We start from the raw sequence: 20,463 nt of genomic DNA, 5'->3' as shown, positions 1-20,463 counted from the left end.
TGTCTTGTGTGTCTTGCTACTGCAACCAAGAAATTTCCCGAATACGTGATGAAATAAAGTTCTAATCTAATCTATGGTTGTGAATGGAAGACAATGAGTTTTGCATCACTTCCTTGGCTTGTATTTTACCTAGAGGTCATCTCCTGTAAATTTTGAAACATTTTTAGGGGCATTCCTGTAATTTCTCTTTATTAGTCGCTTCCTATTGATTTTGGGGCATTTCCAGTTAACTTTATTTTAATATCTTCTCATTCTCTCTTGGTTTTGGGTTGGAATTCTGTGTCACTTCCCTGTTAACTCATTGAAGGTGCCATTTTGACTGGATGCAGGCAAGTGAACCAATGTGACTGCAGATGTTAAAGTGGGCAAAATAGTGAACGCACTCGATCCCAAAACTCACAAATTTCTAGTTTAACGATGCTGATGTCAAAATAAAAGCATGTGATTCTGTATGTACTATACGAACAAGGTGAGTGTCAGGGAGAGGAATCTTGCTTACCGTTTTGGACCTCGTAGCAGATCGTATCCAGCTCGCGGGCTATATATTTAACACCACTGTTTTAAATAATACACTTATGTGTGTTGTTTGTTAATAGGGTTAATAACATAGCAATTTGAAGGACAGGTGTTTATCTTACATCAAGTATAATCAGACTGCAAATAAGACAGATCCGCTCCGCTACTCATAACCACAGGATTGTTTTACTTTGCATGATTTGGCAGTGTCCAAAAAGAAAAAAAGAAAATTGGAGTGGTAAAAAAAGGCTATGCCTCTTTTGGGCATTCGACTCCCCTTCAATGAATTTCATTAAATTCTGAAATGAAGTGCTACCTTGTACATGAACTTTGTCAGTCTTCAATCAAAAATATTTTTTGGGGCTCCAACTTCTTTATTGAGTGCTCATTCATTGTGTTCTTTTTTCAGTAATGGCTTATTGAATGAAAACCAGGCGTCACTAAGGCATAAAACAAGATATATGCAGCATACTTTCTCTGTCACTATAAATGTGTCTGCCCAGTGTTAGGATGCAATTATGGGAAAATTGGTGCATTTTTCAGGGATTGAGAGCGAACAGTTCATATGAATGTATCGGATTTCAGGTTTGCACTATTTCGAGGGAGTCATTTTCATTTCCTTTAGATTAGGGTGTCCAAACTTTGTTCTGCTGGGAGAAAAAAAATATTGGGGTGCAAGGACCAATTTGATATCCTTCCACTTTCATTTGTTAAAGTGAGGATTGAAATCAGGTAAGGAAAATGGTCAAGTTAACAGATGCCTAGTTAGGTTGTTGTTCTCCATTTTACCATGGTTACTTTAACTTATTTTTGCTAAAAAACTGCCCTCCCAAAAATTAGACTTACATTCTAGTGCGACTGGACTACATATATTGTATATCTTTGGTTGGTGCGACTTATAGTCAGAAAAATACGGTATGTTACAGTATGTTTAGATTATTTTCAAGCATTCCATTCACTCATGACAGGGATTTTCAGAGCCAAGTGTGCTAATTGAGAGAGATCATAATCATTAATTTTGAGTGAAAAGTAACAGCTCCCATTATTGACTATACTATTTAGACATTTTTCCTTCAATCTGGCGGGATAAGCATTAAACATCCAAACAAGACATTTAAGCATTCATTGTATTCTTTTGTGTCTATTATTACCCTCGCTATGTATGCCGTTTCCAGTCTAATATATTATTGTTGTAAAAAGCGGCGGTTGAAAAAGTTGCGACGAGGAATAAACCCTAATGAAAAAGAGTTAGTCACCATTTAAGCTTTGATGGTAAACCCTCTTTTTGAGAACCAGACAAAGCGCTTTGAACCAATAAAAAGCTGTCGGAACTTTTTCTTTCCCTCTCAAGGCTTAAGGAGACTTTTATTGAAACTAAGCTGTGATGAGTGAGAGGCCCTGTCATGACAATCTTCTGCTAGCATCACGCCAACAGCTCAGGATTAAAGATATTGTCTTAATTATCACATTCCACCTCTTTAATGCTTTTGGCTTGTTAATGTATTTTGCAAAATTGCAGAAAAGAGCACCGTTTGACAGGAATTATCTTTATTTAACAGACACTTTCCCTATATCCCCATTTGAAATGAGCCCCTGCTGATTGCTGGGAAAAGACAATCCACATTCCTTGACGCTAATCACAGCCCATACAACACATTAAGCATGCAATTCAGTTTATAAAGTGATAATTACACCACAACTGCTACTGTGTGTTTCTAAACCAATTTTTATCTGACGCTACTTATGTTTGGTTTCGTAAAATCAGACCAAAGACTGTTTTGCATCTTTGATATTTGGTACATTTTTTATTTATATTTATCTTCATGAATTGAAAGTCATTTCAGTTATAATTGAGTTTTGGCCTTAAATAGATAATTTATTTTTGAGTGGTATACAATGGTAACTGGTCTTGTGTGTTGAATTTCAACATTTGCCAAAGAGCTGTGAAATAATTATTTATATTGAAAAAAATTCTCCCTGCCATGCTTCTGAGGATAAGCGGTTCAGAAAATTAATGTTATGGATAAATATTTTCTTTCACAGGACACAGAGATCCTCAATACAGCCATCCTGAATGGTCGTACAGTTGCCGTGCCCATTAAGGTCATCACCGTGGGAACAGATGGCGCGGTCTCTGATGTAACCGAGTCGGTGGAATGCAGGTCAACAGATGACCAAGTTATTAAGGTGTGTCTGTTGTGTCTCTCTAGGAGTTTGGCACACTCCCTTTGTTGTTGTTGTTGTTGACATTTTTTTATCTTGTAGTTTCACTAAAACTCCATAGGCTGCTAACCACTTAAATCCCTTTTTGTACTAGACTACTTAGACTTAGACTTATTTACCTGTATCCACAATAGCAGAATGCCAATTACAAGTCCGTACTAGATTTAGGTCTTTTGCCGAGTAAACGTAGCTTATGGAGAAGCACCATCAATTTTGTCACACGCAGTTTCTGCGTGTGATGACAAGTAGGCTTTTTGTGTTGTGATAACTACAACAGGGGCCTATGTCCGATTATTATTATTATTATGTGACCACTTATTCATTTTGACTCCTCATCTTATTTGGCTACTTATTTATGTTGACTACTTATCATGTTTACTACTTATGTATTTATTACTTATTTATTGATTATTTATGTCTGCACTTTATAGTGAAACTTTAAATCTAATTATACTTGTATAATGACAATAAAGCCATTCAATTCAATTCAATTCACGCGCCATCTAGGGTTGTGACTGGTTATAATGTCTAGACCCCAAATGTAAGCCGATCGACACTTTTTCAGTCTTATTTCAATGCCAAAAAACATCGTCTTATAATCAGGCCAATACAATATATGGCTCACGAGCCATACATTCCCGCCGATCCCTGCAATAGTATAAGGATATTCCGAAAGTGTTATCTCCACGTACTAAATTGATTCGTTCCAGAAGTTGTTTTGTAACATGGAGTTTTCATATGTAGAGCAGTATTTTTCTTTGAATTAGCATAATTCTTTCCACAATATTTAATACTAGCCACTATTAAACCTTTAAAAATGATAGAGGTATACCAATTATGCAAGTATGCAAAAACAAACAAGCAAAAATATAAGCAAACTATTATGCCATTAAAATTTCATCGCAGCACCGAAGCAAACAAGTCCAGCTCTTCTGCACTGTCCCTATATATATATATATATATATATATATATATATATATATATATATATATATATATCTTTCTCACTCTCTTTCACGTCAGTCACACGGAGCAGAAAGAAGAGCATCTAAATAATACCATACGTATTAAGTTTCATCAATTTTAAATACGCAGATGTTTTCTTAGCTACAGTTCTTGCACAGTGCAAGAGGTAAAATGAATCAATACCAATCACGTGACTTGCATAAATTATTGTAGCCTCTATCAGTCAGTGGACCACGACTGCGGTGTAGGTTAAAACAAACAATAGAGAGTCTAAATTACGCAAATCTGCAACGTGTTTTTGAGGAGACAGTGTTTTCATAGTTTTTTTTTTAAACTGTGCAGCAGCATCTCCCAGATTTTTTGGTTCTAAAAAATTATGGGCATTTTTCAAATGATGATGGCCAGGTTGGAAAGCAAGAGACAAATAAATTTGCTGGCGAGATAGTTGAATATTTGACTGCAGACTTGGCCGAAGGAACAAACATCTGATGAGGGAATTCTGGCGATTTAAAAAGAATTAAAGACAGTGTTGGTGCATTTTGCTGTATAACGATCGGATAATGATCATCGTCTAAGTCATTGTCGTTAAAAAAATACCAAATTCAAGCTTAGGTTTTTTTCTTCTACCAGTATCTCCCAGATTGTTTGGTTCTAAACAAGTGTGGGCATTTTTCAAATGATGATGGCTAGGTTGGAAAGCAAGAGACGAATAAATTTGCCGGCGACATAGTTGAATATTTGACTGGAGACTTGGCCGAAGGGACAAACATCTGATGAGGGAATTCTGGTAATTTAAAAAGAATTAAAGACAGTGTTGGTGCATTTTACTGTATAACGATCGGATAATGATCATCGTCTAAGTCATTGTCGTTAAAAAAATACCAAATTCGAGCTTAGGTTTTTTCTTCTACTAGGATTTGACGTCTGTTTCTTTTACCAGCTCCATCTGCTGCGTTGGAACGGATCGTAGCTCTAGAAATGATTTTGAACACACAGACAATATGGGCATTGAAATAGTGAGAAGGAAATCAGATAAAACAGTTAGCCAGTTCTCTTGGTCCAGCATTAGATTGATTCAGAACGTGAGAATTGCCTATGATCTTTCTGTGTGATTTATGTTTACAAAACAGTTGTCGCAGGTAAGGTGAGGTTTATCCCAGCTGACTGTGTGAAGTGGTTCATCTTTTGGAGTGTCTGCCAACAAATCCCAGGGCTTGAAATCCACACCAATACACAATCAAGAGTTTTCAATAAACCATTCATTAGATAAACATTCTCCAACACAGCTAACCTTAAACTGTAATTCATTTTGGTCTTATTTATCTGTCATTTTATAACATTTTTCTATCATTCTTGTCATTTCATCGCCTGTCTATGATCGACGCAAGGTGTCAGAGAGATGTGACTATGTGTACGTCAATGGAAAGGAAACACGAGGAAAGAGCAAGGTGATGCTCAACTTCACCTACAGTTTTTTAAGTGCACAGCTAGAGATGAGCGTTTGGATGCCCCGCCTGCCTTTGCTTATTGATGTGGCTGACCCTGAACTTAGTCAGGTCAAGGGATGGAGAGTTCCTGTCGCTACGAGACAGCACAGGTAAGATCTGACATTGTTTATCTTTCTGAAATATATCTTCAATTTGCCTCAGCACAGCGAGTTCAGTTGGATTTTCATGAATTCCTTTTTGCTTTTCCGTCATTTGTAATTTAGCCCCAACCTACTGCCAGAAGCTCCAAGGTGCCCCTCTCAGAGCATTGAATCAATTGCAACTGGACTTTTCTGCTTGTCTCTGAAGATGTTTTGACTCTTATTCAAACGAGCTTCATCGGTTCATGCAATAAGTCATAGCTAAGAGAGAACTAGTCCAAACAGAAAAGTATATTTGCAATTGATTCCGTGCCCAGTGGAGAAAATGACCTAGATGAATGGGAATACTCACATGCAAGGAAGGATCTTTTACATTACAAGGTCTATATTACATCTGCAGTTATTTAAAAAATTTATAGGGTCTGCTCATTTGACCACGAGAACATGAACGTCCACTGGGTTGACCGCAGTAAGTAGCGTGTCGGCAAGAAATGAAACCAGTCAGTCAAGCGGCCAGGGTCATACAAAAGTTTAAATTTAGTGCAAACAAAAGGCGCATAATGATTGATTGGGCACAACGTCCATTTTCAAGAAAATGGTATACTTTTAATTGCACCCTATAGGTGTGAAAATACGGTATTCACAGCCTTTCTAGTTTCTTTTTGTGAGGCTGAAAATTGTGTTTATGCAGTCGTATCTCTACTTAGGAAATTAATTGGTTCCAGAACTTTTTTCGTAATTTGAAAATTTTGTAAGTAGAGCAGTATTTTATATGTAAATTCTCTAATTCATTCCACGGTCCTCACACAATTACCAATTAAACCCTTTAAAATTGGTCAAAGTGTCCCAATTTTGTATGAAAGATGTGAGAAACACACAAAAATGAGAGAAAATTATTTATTAATGTCTTAAAATGAATAACAAGCATACAAAATCTATCCGCCTTAAAACGCAGGGGAACAAGAGGAAACTAACGGTAGGCAACAGAAGAGAGCACACAACACAATAACACATGAACCCACCTCATAAACTCAACATTTAGAATTCAAACAACAACATTAACAACAATAATCAACAACAAACATTAACGTTTCATGATTTCTTTGGAATGTAATTTTTGACCCATTTCATTAGTAGCTACTACTTCTTACCTGTTTGGATTTAACTTGCCCTTCTGCAGTGCTGGTTGCCAAATTATTAAAAAAAATACAAAGTCGATTATATTTGACGACTTTTAATAATGTTTCTATAATTCAACAGACAAACGTCTTCAAAGTGGGCGACAGCACGATTCGTGAATACTTTCTGGATATGTTTTTTTTCTACGAAGACAGAAAGTTCGTGAAATTTCTCCAGCATTTCTTTGATATTTGCTGTTGGAATGCTCGCTGCCTTCTCCACGGCCCCTCGGTTTGGCCGAGTGTTCCATTAACTCGAGAGAGTTCGTTTTTATGCCCCTCGACCACATCGTCATTGTCCTCCTCGCTGCCCACTTCTTTCCATTCGCACTGGGAATTTTCTTGGGAGGCATGATGATTAAAACAGAAGCAGCTGCTTTATCCACACTTGGAAAAACTTAACAACAACAAAAAACACCGTCAGAACTCCGTGACGACAAACGGCGGTCAAAAGTATGTAAGAGAGAATCTTGAAACATGGATAGTGGTTGTTGTGAGACAGCCAATGAGAGCCCAGTAGAGTCAATGCATCCGTGACAATCTCCAAATAAAATAACGAATAAGGAAATGCATTTACTTTTTGGGGGATTTCGTAACGTGGATCTTTTTCATATCTCGAGGCACTCATCGGCATATAAAAAGCTTTCGTAACCTGAAAATTTCATACCTAGAAGCATTCATAAGTAGAGGTATAACTGTATGTACGTATTTTGATATTTTAGTTATTTCATCTTGCACAGGAGCTTTTGTTTTGAGAGCAAGTTTATAAAATTAAAGATGCCTATTAAAAAATTCTGCACGTTTTATTGTTCCATTACATTTTTCTCTTCATTGTATACCCTGGTACAACAAGTATTCCGAAACATACAGGAATTGAATAACTACTAAAGTAATTGAATTACTTTTTCAGAGAACTAACTTGGACTCTACTTTTCCTTATTCCATGCTGTAGTAAATGATGATTATGCACTTTGTAGTTACATACTGCACTTGCTAATTACTCTAGACCCCACTGGGGGGCACTCTAACATACATACATCCACCCCACCCTTTTATCTTACCGAAAGTGAGCAGGGATTTTTCATCAGAGCAGTGAGGGTGCATTATATGCATGTGTAAATAAAACAAACATCTCTTGAATATTCAGCAGAATCGCATAGACCTTATTTCCGCATGGGTGTCTCATCTATTAACTCTTAGCTGACCCTTTAGTCGGTGACCCCAACACGACCTGACCTCACGTATGTCTGTGAAACATAAATTGCATCTTGCCTCTGTTATCGAAACTAAGCCAAGCCTTAGGGCCCCAGCATGTTAACCTGTCAGCCTCTTTTTCTGCTTGGCTTGCTGCAGCTCATTAGACCTAATGGAAACTGTCACCGTCTCCCAAGATCAGCGCTCCCCTACTCCTTGTTGGACGAACACCTCTGCCCTTTGTTTGAAAGGGAGAGGCAAAATTTACTGAATCATGGTAAGGGTGGTAAAGAAAAAAAAGTAACTGGGAAGGAATTTAGGGCACCGGTGTCCAAACTATGGCCCGCCGCCTAGTTTTTATTGTCCCACAGCAAATAAAGAAAATATCCTTTCCAACCTGGCAGCCCGATGGAGCGAGTGGTTAGCACGTCGGCCTCACAGCACTGGGGACCTGGGTTCAAATCCAGCTGATGTCCCACCTGCATGGAGTTTGCATGTTCTCCCTGGGCCTGCGTGGGTTTTCTCCAGGTACTCCGGTTTCCTCCCACATTCCAAAAACATGCATGGTAGGCTGATTGGACACTCTAAATTGCTCCCTAGGTATGGATGTGAGTGTGTGGTTGTCTGTCTCCTTGTGCCCTGCGATCGGCTGGCCACCGATTCAGGGTGTCCCCCGCCTCTGGCCCAGAGACAGCTGGGATTGGCTCCAACACCCCCCGCAACCCTAATAAGGATAAAGCGGTTCCTGACCGATAGGGCATTCTCAATCTCAATTATGTTTTTATCCCTAATGGTTATCACTTGTTTGCTGTCCTTGGAAAAGGATATCGTTGCCGTCCAAATGTTCGCTTCTTCTTTCTTGACGTAAGACACAGGAATGGCGTGCTACATGGGCATACTTATTGCCCGCCTTCAGCATATTTAGCAACTTCACTTTTTTGGTAACTGCCACATATTTTTACTTTTCTGAAACAAAGCTGGAATAGGCTTAACATGGTCTTCCTCCACGAGGTAATGTGCGCGATGCAAAATCCAAGCCAAACAAAACAGGAAAAGCCAAGACGTCGTCTTACCTCACGAGCAATGTTCCCTCTAATTTTGTGTTTGTCTGGGCAGAAAGACAACCTCCCTGAGCACACTGAGTACCGGTGTGAGCAACATCATAATTGCTCACTATGGGCACACACCAGTATCACACCTGCCATAAGCAGGCGCATGTCTACTACACATAAATGATTTAGTAATAATAAAATGTAATGATTAATATCTATGAATGGGCGGCCCGGCGGATGAGTGGTTCGTGCGTCGTCCTCACAGCAAAAAAAAATGGGGATTTTATTTTGTGCGCTCCATATGATTTGCTGTGCGCAGAGAAGATGAGAGTAGTGCGCAATTGCGCATGTGCGCAGCTTAGAGGGAACATTGCTCACGAGGTGATGCGGCGATGCCAAATCCAATGCGAACAAAAGAGGAAAATACAAGGTGTTGTCTTTCTCCACGAGGTGATGTGTGCGATGCGAAATCCAATTCAAATATAACAAGAAAAGGAAAGACACCCTACTTTTCTGCCTTTTATATTATTCGGCCCATCACTGTTCTTCTACGATGAAATTTAGCTTCTTCTTTTCAGCGGCGAAGAAGCTGTGCCGCCACTTTGATCTGCTGTCTTTCACTTGCGAGAATATTGATATTTTTATGAACATTTTTTATTTGGATACTTAATATAAAATACTGCAATGTACTGAAGCCGCGAATGTTGAAACCACTAAGTAGTGAAGGATGACAGTATAATTATACTTACCTTTGAATTATTTTTTCACTTGTAGCCCTTGACTCATTCACTTTCATTGACAGTTATAGACAGTTATTTCCACATGGTATAGTGTCATCATGTGTAATTGCTATTGACGGTGATAGACGTCCAATCCAATTTGATTGGTCAAATAGGATTGAATGCTTATTGCAGTTAATGGCAGCCAATAAGTTAATGCTTACAATCCCTTTTAAAACGCAATGTTTTCCCTTATTCCGATCGTCTACTTAACTATAAGTGGATGGGTGTCAAGTTAGCCCTACCATCCTTTTAATTTTTTGATAGTCGTCCTGGGAAAAAAAATGTTTGGCCCCTCCTGTTTACTGTACGTGATTTACATTTGCTGGAATGAAAATGTATTGTATGAGATAAAGAAACTGGCCTCCCGTTGGTACAGTGGTTCTTCCACTTGTCTTAGGTGGGGGCCATCTGGGTTCGATTCCCACTCGATGCCAGCGTGAGTGGTTGTCTGTCTCGCTGTGCCCTACAAATGAGTGGCGACCAGTCTAGGGTGTAATCTGCCTTTCGCCCAAAGACAGTTGTGTTAGGCTCCAGCAACCCCCGTAACCCTTTCACGTATGGGCGGTATAGAAGATGATTGAATGAATGAAATAAAGAAACTAATTCGAGAGTGACACCTAATAATTTGTATCAGGAAAGAGTGACAGTGATGAATACATTTCATTTCAATCATGTTTAAACTGGTAGTTACGTCCACAGTACTGAACATGTATTTTTTCGGTCTTTAAGCAGGTCCTGAGTATATAATTCACACTAGCTGTAATATGGATACAACAAAGAGAAGAATAAAAACATGGCAGCAACCCTCAGATCGTATATTTTTCCTCACCTTTAGAGTTAGGATTAGAGGGTTAGGGTATATTGGTTTGCAAAACACAATGAATTTAATTTAAGTTATGCCATAAAACAACGTATTAGATAATGTTTACATAAAATGTATACCCACAATTTAAACTGCAATGCTGTCTTTGTGGTCCTGTTTAAAGAGATTCTACATAACCAAATAGAGTGGACAAGAAAGTTGTCCCCGGGAACTTCATATGTATATGGCTTTGTAAACATTTTCCCCATCTTACAAAGGGTACATGCTATGTGCACAATAAATGGCAGCAAAATAGCAAAATATTAGTTGCCCTTTAGAAGAAAATGAGAACGCAAGCATGGCAGCAGGTTGTCTCTCGAAGCTGTTTTTCATGGATTTTTGAAAAGACCGAAGGGCATATGACTTATGGGAGGTCAGCATTCCAGCAAGCACCACAGATCAGATAGACAATGAATGTAATAATTTCATGAAAGCAAATTGACCTTTACTCCTCAAAAACCAACTTCTATTACTAGAGTTTTGTTTTTACGTTTGTACATGCTCTTGCTTCAGGTATGACGACATGGAGGATGACTACAAGGGGAAACCGAAAAGCGAAAACTCCTGCACACCCCAATACCAAAGCACTACCCTTCAAGTTCTTACACATTTTGTGTCTGAAAGTGAAGAGGTCCAAGATGCCGGTAATGAAGATGAGCAAAGCCCACACAAATTTTTGTTGGGGAGTGACTGGCAAGTGGATGTGACACAACTGGTTAAAGACTTTTTGAGGATGGATGACCCAGAAATTGCCCAGTTGCGCGAAGGCCAAGTCATAATTGGCAGAAGCGCAGGAATGACCAAAATTCAGGTAGTGTGTATATTTTCTTTACAATTTGCTTTTAAGCATGTTGAGCTTTTTTCTCCTGACCTTAGCAAAGGCAGTTTCTGGGAGGCGCAATATGTGTGGAGGGCCAAACCTCAGAGGTCACTGAACATGCTTATCCAAACTTTTACAGCCACATAATATTTCTAACTTTGAAGTCAAATGAATGTCAAGTTAGCAGGGGGTCGAACGGCAGATTTGAAAATGTGTCTCTATCCCAAGTAAACAAACAAATGTGGTTTGACCGCAGACCCCAGGAGTATGCTTGGGGCCATTGCGTATTTTGGAAAGATTGTGACAAATACCACAGAGACTGCGGCTCTCTGATGTAAGCTAAACAGGAAAACTAAACTAATCTGAGGATTGATCAGTTAACATATTTCAAGGCGCCTGAGCACCTTATTCCACGTGTACATCACATTTTTAGCCGCGACCAATCTTATTTGCTCCCTCATCTCATCTCATTTTCGGAACCGATTTATCCTCATTAGGGTCGCGGCATTTGCTCCCTATTCACTACAAAAGAAATCATTTTATTTGAACCTCGTAGCTTTGTATTCCACCGTTGAACCCTGTCACACTTGTTACCTTGACCCATTCCACCTGACCTACTGAAGAACAAGAAGAAGGAGGCTTCTTCTTGTTCTTCAGTTGCTGGGTAAATCCCCTCCTCACATTTTGTTTTCTTTTTAGAGTCGTCACCTCAAGTTAATAATGCTTACATTTGATACCATGTGTTTCAATCATATTTTTTTTGTATCACTTTTATTTTTACTTTCTCTGTATCCCCAATACACTTTTCTGTCTGAACAACAAAACATAAGCTCTAAAGCATCTACACTAATCCCTCAATTTTCGCAGAAAATCTAGAACATACATAGTCGCGATAATCGAAAAACCGCAATGTAGGATGACCGCCAGTGTTCCCTCTAAGCTGCGCGCGTGCGCAATTGCGCACTACTCTCGTCTTCTCTGCGCAGCAGCAATCATATGGCGCGCAGTAAAAAAAAAAATCGGATTTTTTTTTTTTAATTTTTTTTTAATTTTTTTTTTTTTTTATTATTTTTTTTTTTTTTTTACCCCTTTCCCCATGATGGCGCCGTTTAAGCGGCGGCCAGTGGCAGTAGCTCTGTCCACTTATGTTTTTCGTGTTTTACAGCATGTTTTACATGAAAAATGGACAGGTCGCCGAATGGACGTTCCGCCGAACGTCAACTGTCAAACGTCCGTCGGCGAAACGTCTTTAGGCGAATCATCCGAGTACCGATGATGTCGCTCACACTGGTACTCAGTGCGCTCAGGGAGGTTGACTTTCTGCTCAGACCAACGAAAAATTAGAGGGAACATTGATGACCGCTATTATTACTACCATACTACATGTTTTCGCGCCTATACAAAAATGCAAGTAGACAAGTACAATTATTAAGAAGTGTATATATTTGTCATGTTATGTTGGGATTTTGGTGGAAGTGTGTGCGTGTCTTGATTGTGTGTGCTGTCTGGGTGATGTGTGTCCCTCTAGGCTCCCCTTCCTTACGGTTGTGTTTTATTGATAATTATCCCTTGTGTGTCAATTTATACTTTGCGTCCTGGCATGCCCGATCGTGGGAGTATTATTCCTGCATCCCGTGCTGCTACCATTACCCTGTGTGTCCCGTCTACTAAGTCATGTTTTTTGCCCTTTTCGTCCGTATGCATGTTCTTGGTTTATTTTTTCACTTTTGCATTCATCTTTTTTGTCATTAAAAGCCTAAATTTCGCACCAGCAATTTTCGCCGCCTTTTGTTATACTGCATCCTGGGTTCAACTTCGCCACGCAGCTGACCTAAAACATGACTATATTAGAAAATATTAAAGTTATAAGCATATGAAAAGACTAATATATTAATATTTAAATGTAATATATTGATAGAAAATACTTTAAATATTATACTTACAGTAAAAATTGTTCCTCTTCGCTTGATATAAATAAAAAAAAAAAACTGGTTAATTGGAGTTTTACTCCAAGTCCTCCCGCACAGTCCAGACCTTGAAGAGCAGCCCTTTTAGTGCACCTTTGCGTTCGGGATGAAATAGTTCAAGTTGTGAAACTATGTGAAGGCTTTTGTGAGCCAAGCTTTCCTGTTGCTCATCCAGTAGACAGGCAGCAAGCCTTTGTTCTTGTTTTTCGTAAAGCATGAGGACGGTCGAACTTGTAGATTAAGTCTGGCTTTACCATGAAGCCAACCAGCAGCATCTGCACACATGATGAGTGTCAGGTGATCCGTGTGAACCCTGGCACTTTCCGTTCATCATTGAATAAGATTTCCGGGAAAAAGCCGCAAAGTGGTGAAGGATCACAGTACACAAAACTCACATGTGCCAAATTATAAAAACACATCTTTCCCACTCTTCGTGTATAAGTAACTGAAAAGGACAGGTTCAAAAGAAAAATCATTTTCGACATTTGAAATCAGGTATTTATCTTTTATTTTCCATATCATTCTCAAATTATATACAAAGAGTGGCGATAGGGAATCCACTGGAAGCACATGCAATTAAATGAGAGAGCAAGATCAATAGTGAAAACAAATGTTTTGTACAAACAGTATAGAAGTTTAATAACCAGCCAGCTGTAATGACATAAAAACTGCAAATGGAACCGTGATATTGTTTGGGTTGACTGTGCTGTAGAATGGCCAATCGAAACTTCTAGTTAACACTCAAAAGTGTGAATTGTTTTCTGTATCTTTGTTCAATCGACCTTGGTGCTGTGGGATTTACATTGTAAAAACGGTGATTTCAATTTACACGTAGAAGTCTTTCTTTCCACCATTTTTTCAGGTCCGTTCTCCTCTGACATCAATGGTCCTGGCTGAGAGGAGCATCAGGGTGCTGGATGACAAAGTGAGTGTGACGGAGCTGGGAGTGCAGTTAGTTTCCGGACTCTCGCTTTCCCTGAACCTTAGCCCAGGGAGCAACAATGCCATTGTCGCCACGGCAACTACACAGGAAGTCATCGAAACCCCCCAACAGGTAGCAGCTTTGGTTTTCATTCAGTGTTATTGTTGTAGTGGGAAGCACATGCAGTATGTAAAGTGTTGGCACAGAGCTGCTTGTACTGTATGTGTGGCTAACAAGTTCAGGGTTTAGTCGCAGCAATAATAAAACTGTATTCTTTTTATTTTTAGTTCCATCATTAAATTTATGTTCGGAATCCTTCCCTTTGATTTGCATATTCAACCAGTGAAGGAGCTCTGTTGTGATCATTATCATTTCAAATGGCAGAAGCCATACTGACTATTTCCTTAGAGAGAAAATAATATTTGTCTTCAGGAGATAAATTTCCTTGTCTCTTATAATTAGGATGTGCTTGCAATTCACTTTGCTCTTTTCTTGCCTGCGTGTGTGTGTTGTTGCTTTTTTTTCTTTTTTTTCATATGATTGTTTTTCAGAGTTATTTTCAAAGTTTGTTTGCATACTAAGTTACTGAGACCTTGATGGGGGTTCACAAAAGTTGTGCCTTATTTTGTTTGTCCTATGGTGTTTCCAACATGTTCCTGGTATTTTCTTTGTATAAGAAATGCGTGATACTCGTGTTCTCTTTTCTCTTTTACTCCAATAATTCTTCGTTGACTGGCAGTTTGGGTGTGGGGCAATGTTCCCTCTAAGCTGCGCGCGTGCGCAATTGCGCACTACTCTCGTCTTGTCTGCGCAAAAGCAAATCATATGGAGCGCACAAAATAAAATCCTTTTTTTTTTTTTTTAGCTGTGAGGCCGACGCGCGAACCACTCATCCGCCGGGCCGCCCATTCATAGATATTAATCATTACATTTTATTATTACTAAATCATTTATGTGTAGTAGACATACACCTGCTTATGGCAGGTGTGATACTGGTGTGTGCCCATAGCGAGCAATGATGATGTTGCTCACACCGGTACTCAGTGTGCTCAGGGAGGTTGTCTTTCTGCCCTGACAAACAAAAAATTAGAGGGAACATTGGTGTGGGGTGTCATATTTTTTTCCGAAGTTCTCTCATGTAAAGCGCAGGATGGAAAGTGTCTACACCAGGGGTAGGGAACCTATGGCTCGGGAGCCATATGTGGCTCTTTCCATGGGTGCATATGGCTCTCCACTAACCTGTGAGGTAAAATATGAAAATCACTAGTGTGAGAGCCGAGTCCTGAACGCACCAATAGGAGCGTCACGTCGACACCGTGGCGTTAAGACTAGCTCTAGCACCACTTTAATCATAATTTAGTTTTTCATGACTCATCTTATTGATACTGATTGATTACCAACATCATAACAATGTTGTCAAAAGAAATCAGAGACTTTTTGTGATTAAAAAGTGGTGAAATGACCAAAAAAAAATGCACATTTTCATATATTTTTACTTTTAAATTCTGACATTTGGCTCTTTGGCAATAACATTAGAAAATAAGAATTGTTTATGGCTCTCTCTTTCAAAAAGGTTCCCGACCCCTGCTCTACACCAATGTTTTATTTTAATTGATTGGATGAATAAGTATTTTGTTTGATGTAATTTTCTAAAAACTAAAACTTGTTTGCCTTATTTTCCCCAGGAGTCCTTTATCAGTGCCTGGCTACAGTTCAGCGATGGCTCTATGACTCCGCTAGAGAATTACAACCCATCCCATTTCACACTAACTGCAACCACGCTGGACGAACGTGTGGTGGTGATTAAGAGAAATGCAGCTTGGAGGTGGCCGATTGTCATGGCAAAGGGTGAAGGTCAAGGTTTACTTGTACGTGTTGAATTGAGCCTGTCCGAGATTTGCCAGAATGGAAAGAGTCGTGCCAGTTTAGCTTCTGGCGTGGCTAACGTACAGGTGAGGTACTCAGGAGAGCGGCGTACACGGCCTGATACTCCTCACTACGGTGGATCCATCTCTGATATGGAAACCGGTCTAATTAACCGTGGTGCAACAACAATCAGGGGTCACGTCCCCATGAGGCCCAACGGAGGGCGTCTGTCTGCAGGTACTGGGGAAAAAATCCAAAGTGAATTCTCAGACTTTCCAAACCAGGCCGTGCATCCACGTAGTCGCAGCACCGATGACGATCTGCCGACCCGAAGAGCAATGACCGACCTGGAGATCGGTATGTACGCCCTATTGGGAGTCTTCTGCCTGGCCATCCTGGTATTCCTTATTAATTGCATCTCTTACACATACAAGTACCGAAGCAAGCACCTGTCCGTTGAGGGACCAGAGACAATGTCCCATTCCCATGATTGGGTTTGGCTAGGCCAAGAAGAGGGCCTATGCTTGCAACAACAGCAAGCAGACGAACTAGCCGGAACCCCAGAGGAAGGGAGCCAGCTCTTAAATGGAAGCATCCAGCATGGAAATTCTGTTGGAGGATCTAGGGATCCCAGACACGAGTCACTTAACTCTCCTACGACCAAAAGAAAGAAGGTAAAATTCACCACATTTTCCAAAATGAAATCCAGTAATGGATGTCCTGCCCTTAGCCCGTTGGCATTAATGCAAACCAGTGAGATTAAATGGGTGTGTCCGGATATTCAGCTAGGGGACTCCAAGGATCTTAGAAACTACATGGAAAAGTTGAACGAGAACAGTGTCAAGAACATTGCTTAGAAGCTTGTCGGTGATTCAGTGAACTTAAGTGAAACTCACCCGAATGCCTTTGGAATGAAGAAAGGAATTTAAAATAAATGAATAGATAAAAAGGCAATGAAGAAGCCAGACATTGGCTCTCGTTTCACTGTATGTCACTCATGCACCGGGGTAGAACTTTGCACATGTGACGGCCCTAAGACGAGGAAGAGAGACGGACAACAATAAGTTGTTTGCCAGAAAACAACTACAAAAGACGTAGTCTGAACTTGATATTGTTTCTTAACTTAAATGTCTGTTGTTTGTATTTAATTCCGTTTCATATTGTGTACGCTCTGTACTTGAGTTTGTTTTCTTTTTGTATCATCTTCTTTCAATCCTATTGTTTTGTTTTTGCTCTTTCTGCTTTTGCAGAGTTGCGGTACGCACTGGAAATATATATATATATATATATATATATATATATATATATATATATATATATGGATATATAAATAATTCCAAAGTTTTATTTAGAGGTATTATATGTACAGTAACAGTTTGTATAAAGACCATTTCTTTGGGTTTTTCTTTCTCTCTAGAAGTCAGATCAATGCATGATATAAAGTTATAAGGGATGTGTATTAGATCTGGTGCCTGGAAGGAAGGTGTGTACATAAGGAATAGCCCTGGCAACTTATCAGTATTATTGCAGTGACACATTGTAAAAATGAGCTTTGGTTTGGCTTCTGTATGTTCGTCCCACTTTGTGTTTTGGTTTCCCTTTGAATCTGTTTAATTGAAGTCAAATACTTGAACAGATTTTAATAGAATATGAATTAGGGAAACCTTCACTTTAAATACACAGTACCAGAGACATCGCCCTATTCATATTAAGTCCATCCAGTTTCAGCACAGTGTATGGCCTGAATTACATACTGAAGAACTATGTGTGCCATTCTTGAAAAACACTCATGACAGTGAATAAAAAAAACAATCGCTAACTGTGAAATATGACCCCATCACTCATCTTGTCAAGCACATGTCAAGCTCATCCTTCCTAAATGAATTGTGTCTGAAGGTGACTCCACTCTGTCATACATATGTGATTCATTGGCCTGTGATATATAAGTCTGACCAGTTATGTTTTGGTTTGTTTATGACAATGTTTGCCTAAAAGTTGTCTGGTTCCTCATAAAATGATCTGATTTTATTGAAATACATTGCAGCATCTGCTCATTTTTCCCATCTCATTCTAACATTAATGTTTACCTATTAGCATGCTGGACTCAACCAATGTGCTATTGACCCACTGAGGCTTATTATCTTTCCGGTTTATTGACTTCCATTCTACTCTTTCACAGCCCATTTGTATGGGATTAGTATTACATTTTGGACATTTAGTTCTTCGTTATATTTGCGAAGGATGTTAAAGATCCTTATGACATGCCAATACACTATTCTGTAATTCAGCTCATTACAATCTAATTGTGCACAAGGCAACCTTACAGTATTGATATTTTAACGACTTCCCAACCTGAGGCTGGAAGAAAGTTTATCCGGTGTGACTTCATTTCTGTAAGGTTTTGTGAAATAGACCTGTTGCCAACTTAAGGAAGCAGTCAGAATTATGCTAGTTATTCAGATATTTTAAATAAGTTCCCTACGCACTCATGTCTGATGATCTTACGATATGCTTGGAGTTCGGTTAGTCTTTTTGCGGACCACACGGGGTCATGTATGTCTATTGTTCTGGGACGCTAGGGAGGACACGAGGGAAGGAGACCCTGGAAAGATACAGCAGGTCTAACTCATTTTCAATCACGCGGACAGAACACACAAGGGAAAACACACCAACCACCAAACCCAAACAAAACATGACAGAACGGAACTTACGGAACAGATCCCAGACATCCCAACAGAGAAAAAAAACATGTCAAGAAGGAAGGCAGCAGGGGGCCCGAAGAAGGGCAACGGCACTGTCCAAACCCCAATAAGAATAAAGCCTTCACTGTTCAAACAAACGCTATATACCCCCCCCCCCCCCCCCCCCAAAAGCCCTTAGTTGGGTAATCCTCACAGCCGGGCGGCATGGAATTGACAAGCTTGCCCCTCGTCTCGGGAGGAAACAACGGAATGGCACCTTGGGCAATCGTCCCAGCCAGCCCGTGACAAAGCGGTGGACTGGCCCGTCCTGGAGACACTCTAGAAGGGTGACATCCTCGCCAAGGGAACACTCGTTAACACAATCCGTATCTCGGCCATCGCCGCTGTCCGCGTTGTCGCAGCCCTCATGGCTGCAGTTCATGCCCCTTCCATCGGACTTGCCGTCATGGCCACAGTTCAGCTCCAGAAGTCAGTATCGGTCCCATCAAGGTCCCCGTCATTACCATCACCACTGTTAGAGCCCCCGTCGTCAATGTCGCCGCCATCAGTGCCTGCGTCCTCAACATCACCGCCGTCAGGGCCTCCATCATCAGGGCCCCCATCGTCAACGTTGCCGTCGTCGGACCCCCGTCATCAACGTCCCCGTCATCAACGTCCCCAACTAGCGACGGCACTGGCGGAGGAGAACAGGGCACCGGGACAGGCGCAGGCACAGGCGCTGGCAATCATCGAGCTAGGACCAGCGCTGGAGAACCGATTGCCGGCTTGGGAGCTCGGGCATCAACTACCTGCCCACTCTTTCTCCCTCACTGCGGCCAGCCAATCGCGCAGCCTGACCGCTGTCCTCCTTAGCGTCCCGGGGGGGTGCACGCCACCGCGTCCCCGACAAAATAGAAACCGACCCCACGGCTGTCAGCGACCGGGAGTCCCTGTTGGGAGGGTGGCTAGCAGAGGCTCCACTCATCCATGCCTCCCAGAGGGGAATGGGTAGAAGTGTTGGGATTTTCAAAACCCCAATCTGGGCACTCCCGCAGGCCACCATGTGGAGATCCGCGGAGGTCCACGGTCGATGGCCAAACGGGAACTCAAGTAGGTGTTGGCAGAAAACTTGTCCAAGGAAGGCTGTGTGTGGGAACTGTCCAAGATGGGCCGACACCAGGACGTACTCCTTAAAATAACATTTTAAAAGTGAACATTATTATTGCTCCTGTTATGAAACATTTTCAACTGGTGTTCCAACATTGAATTTGTAGTAAAAAATGATCATTGTTGAGGTAGAAGATGTGAATAAAGATAAAACTGAGGAGAAGCTTGAGTCAATATTTGAAAATATCAAATGTTAACCATAATCTTACCCAAGTATGAAGACAGGTGCCTTATGGTGCTTAAAACTCCTGTAACCTCCACAGATAATTAGTCTCTTTGAAAATTACCACAAAGTGCTCTTCTTTCTCAAAGGGCAGGCTGTTTAGTGACGTCAGTCTTATTACATGTTAATGTGGCATTTCCCTTCCAGTTCACCTTGCCTCTCAACCCGTACAACCCGCGAGTCTTCTAACATTGAGGTGAAGTTTCCCCAAGGAATAATAGCGCTCTAGGTCGGGTTTATTGTTGTACTATACAGGTGCTTGTGGTAGCTAGAGAATTAAAGACCACTGAAGGGACCAACATAAAGTTTACCAACTTTGGAATAGCAATATAAAACGTGATTTGTTTTTCTTTCATACATACCTCTTTGGGAAACATGCTGGGTTTGGTGCCGGGATTTGGTTAAGTTTTCAAGGATTGGGAATCCCAGAGTACCTCATGTTGCAATTTGTCATTT

The 20,463-nt window shown here is 40.5% G+C and overlaps 1 protein-coding gene across 2 annotated transcripts in view; it reads left to right on the top strand.

Annotated features, from left to right (window-relative positions):
- Window positions 1-18,775, top strand: part of LOC144091182 (transmembrane protein 132C-like) — a 149,180-nt gene extending 130,405 nt beyond the window's left edge. For both annotated transcript variants that reach the window (XM_077623295.1, XM_077623294.1), the window contains exons 6-10: window positions 2,560-2,703; window positions 5,094-5,302; window positions 10,875-11,172; window positions 14,011-14,202; window positions 15,756-18,775. In XM_077623295.1, coding sequence (XP_077479421.1) covers window positions 2,560-2,703; window positions 5,094-5,302; window positions 10,875-11,172; window positions 14,011-14,202; window positions 15,756-16,793 — 1,881 coding nt within the window. In that variant the 3' untranslated portion in view covers window positions 16,794-18,775. The remainder of the gene's footprint in view (window positions 1-2,559; window positions 2,704-5,093; window positions 5,303-10,874; window positions 11,173-14,010; window positions 14,203-15,755) is intronic.
- The last annotated feature ends 1,688 nt before the right edge of the window (window positions 18,776-20,463 follow it).

This window comes from Stigmatopora argus, chromosome 16, assembly GCF_051989625.1.
Source record: "Stigmatopora argus isolate UIUO_Sarg chromosome 16, RoL_Sarg_1.0, whole genome shotgun sequence".
NCBI lineage: Eukaryota > Metazoa > Chordata > Actinopteri > Syngnathiformes > Syngnathidae > Stigmatopora > Stigmatopora argus.
This window is presented reverse-complemented; position numbering and strand designations above follow the sequence as displayed.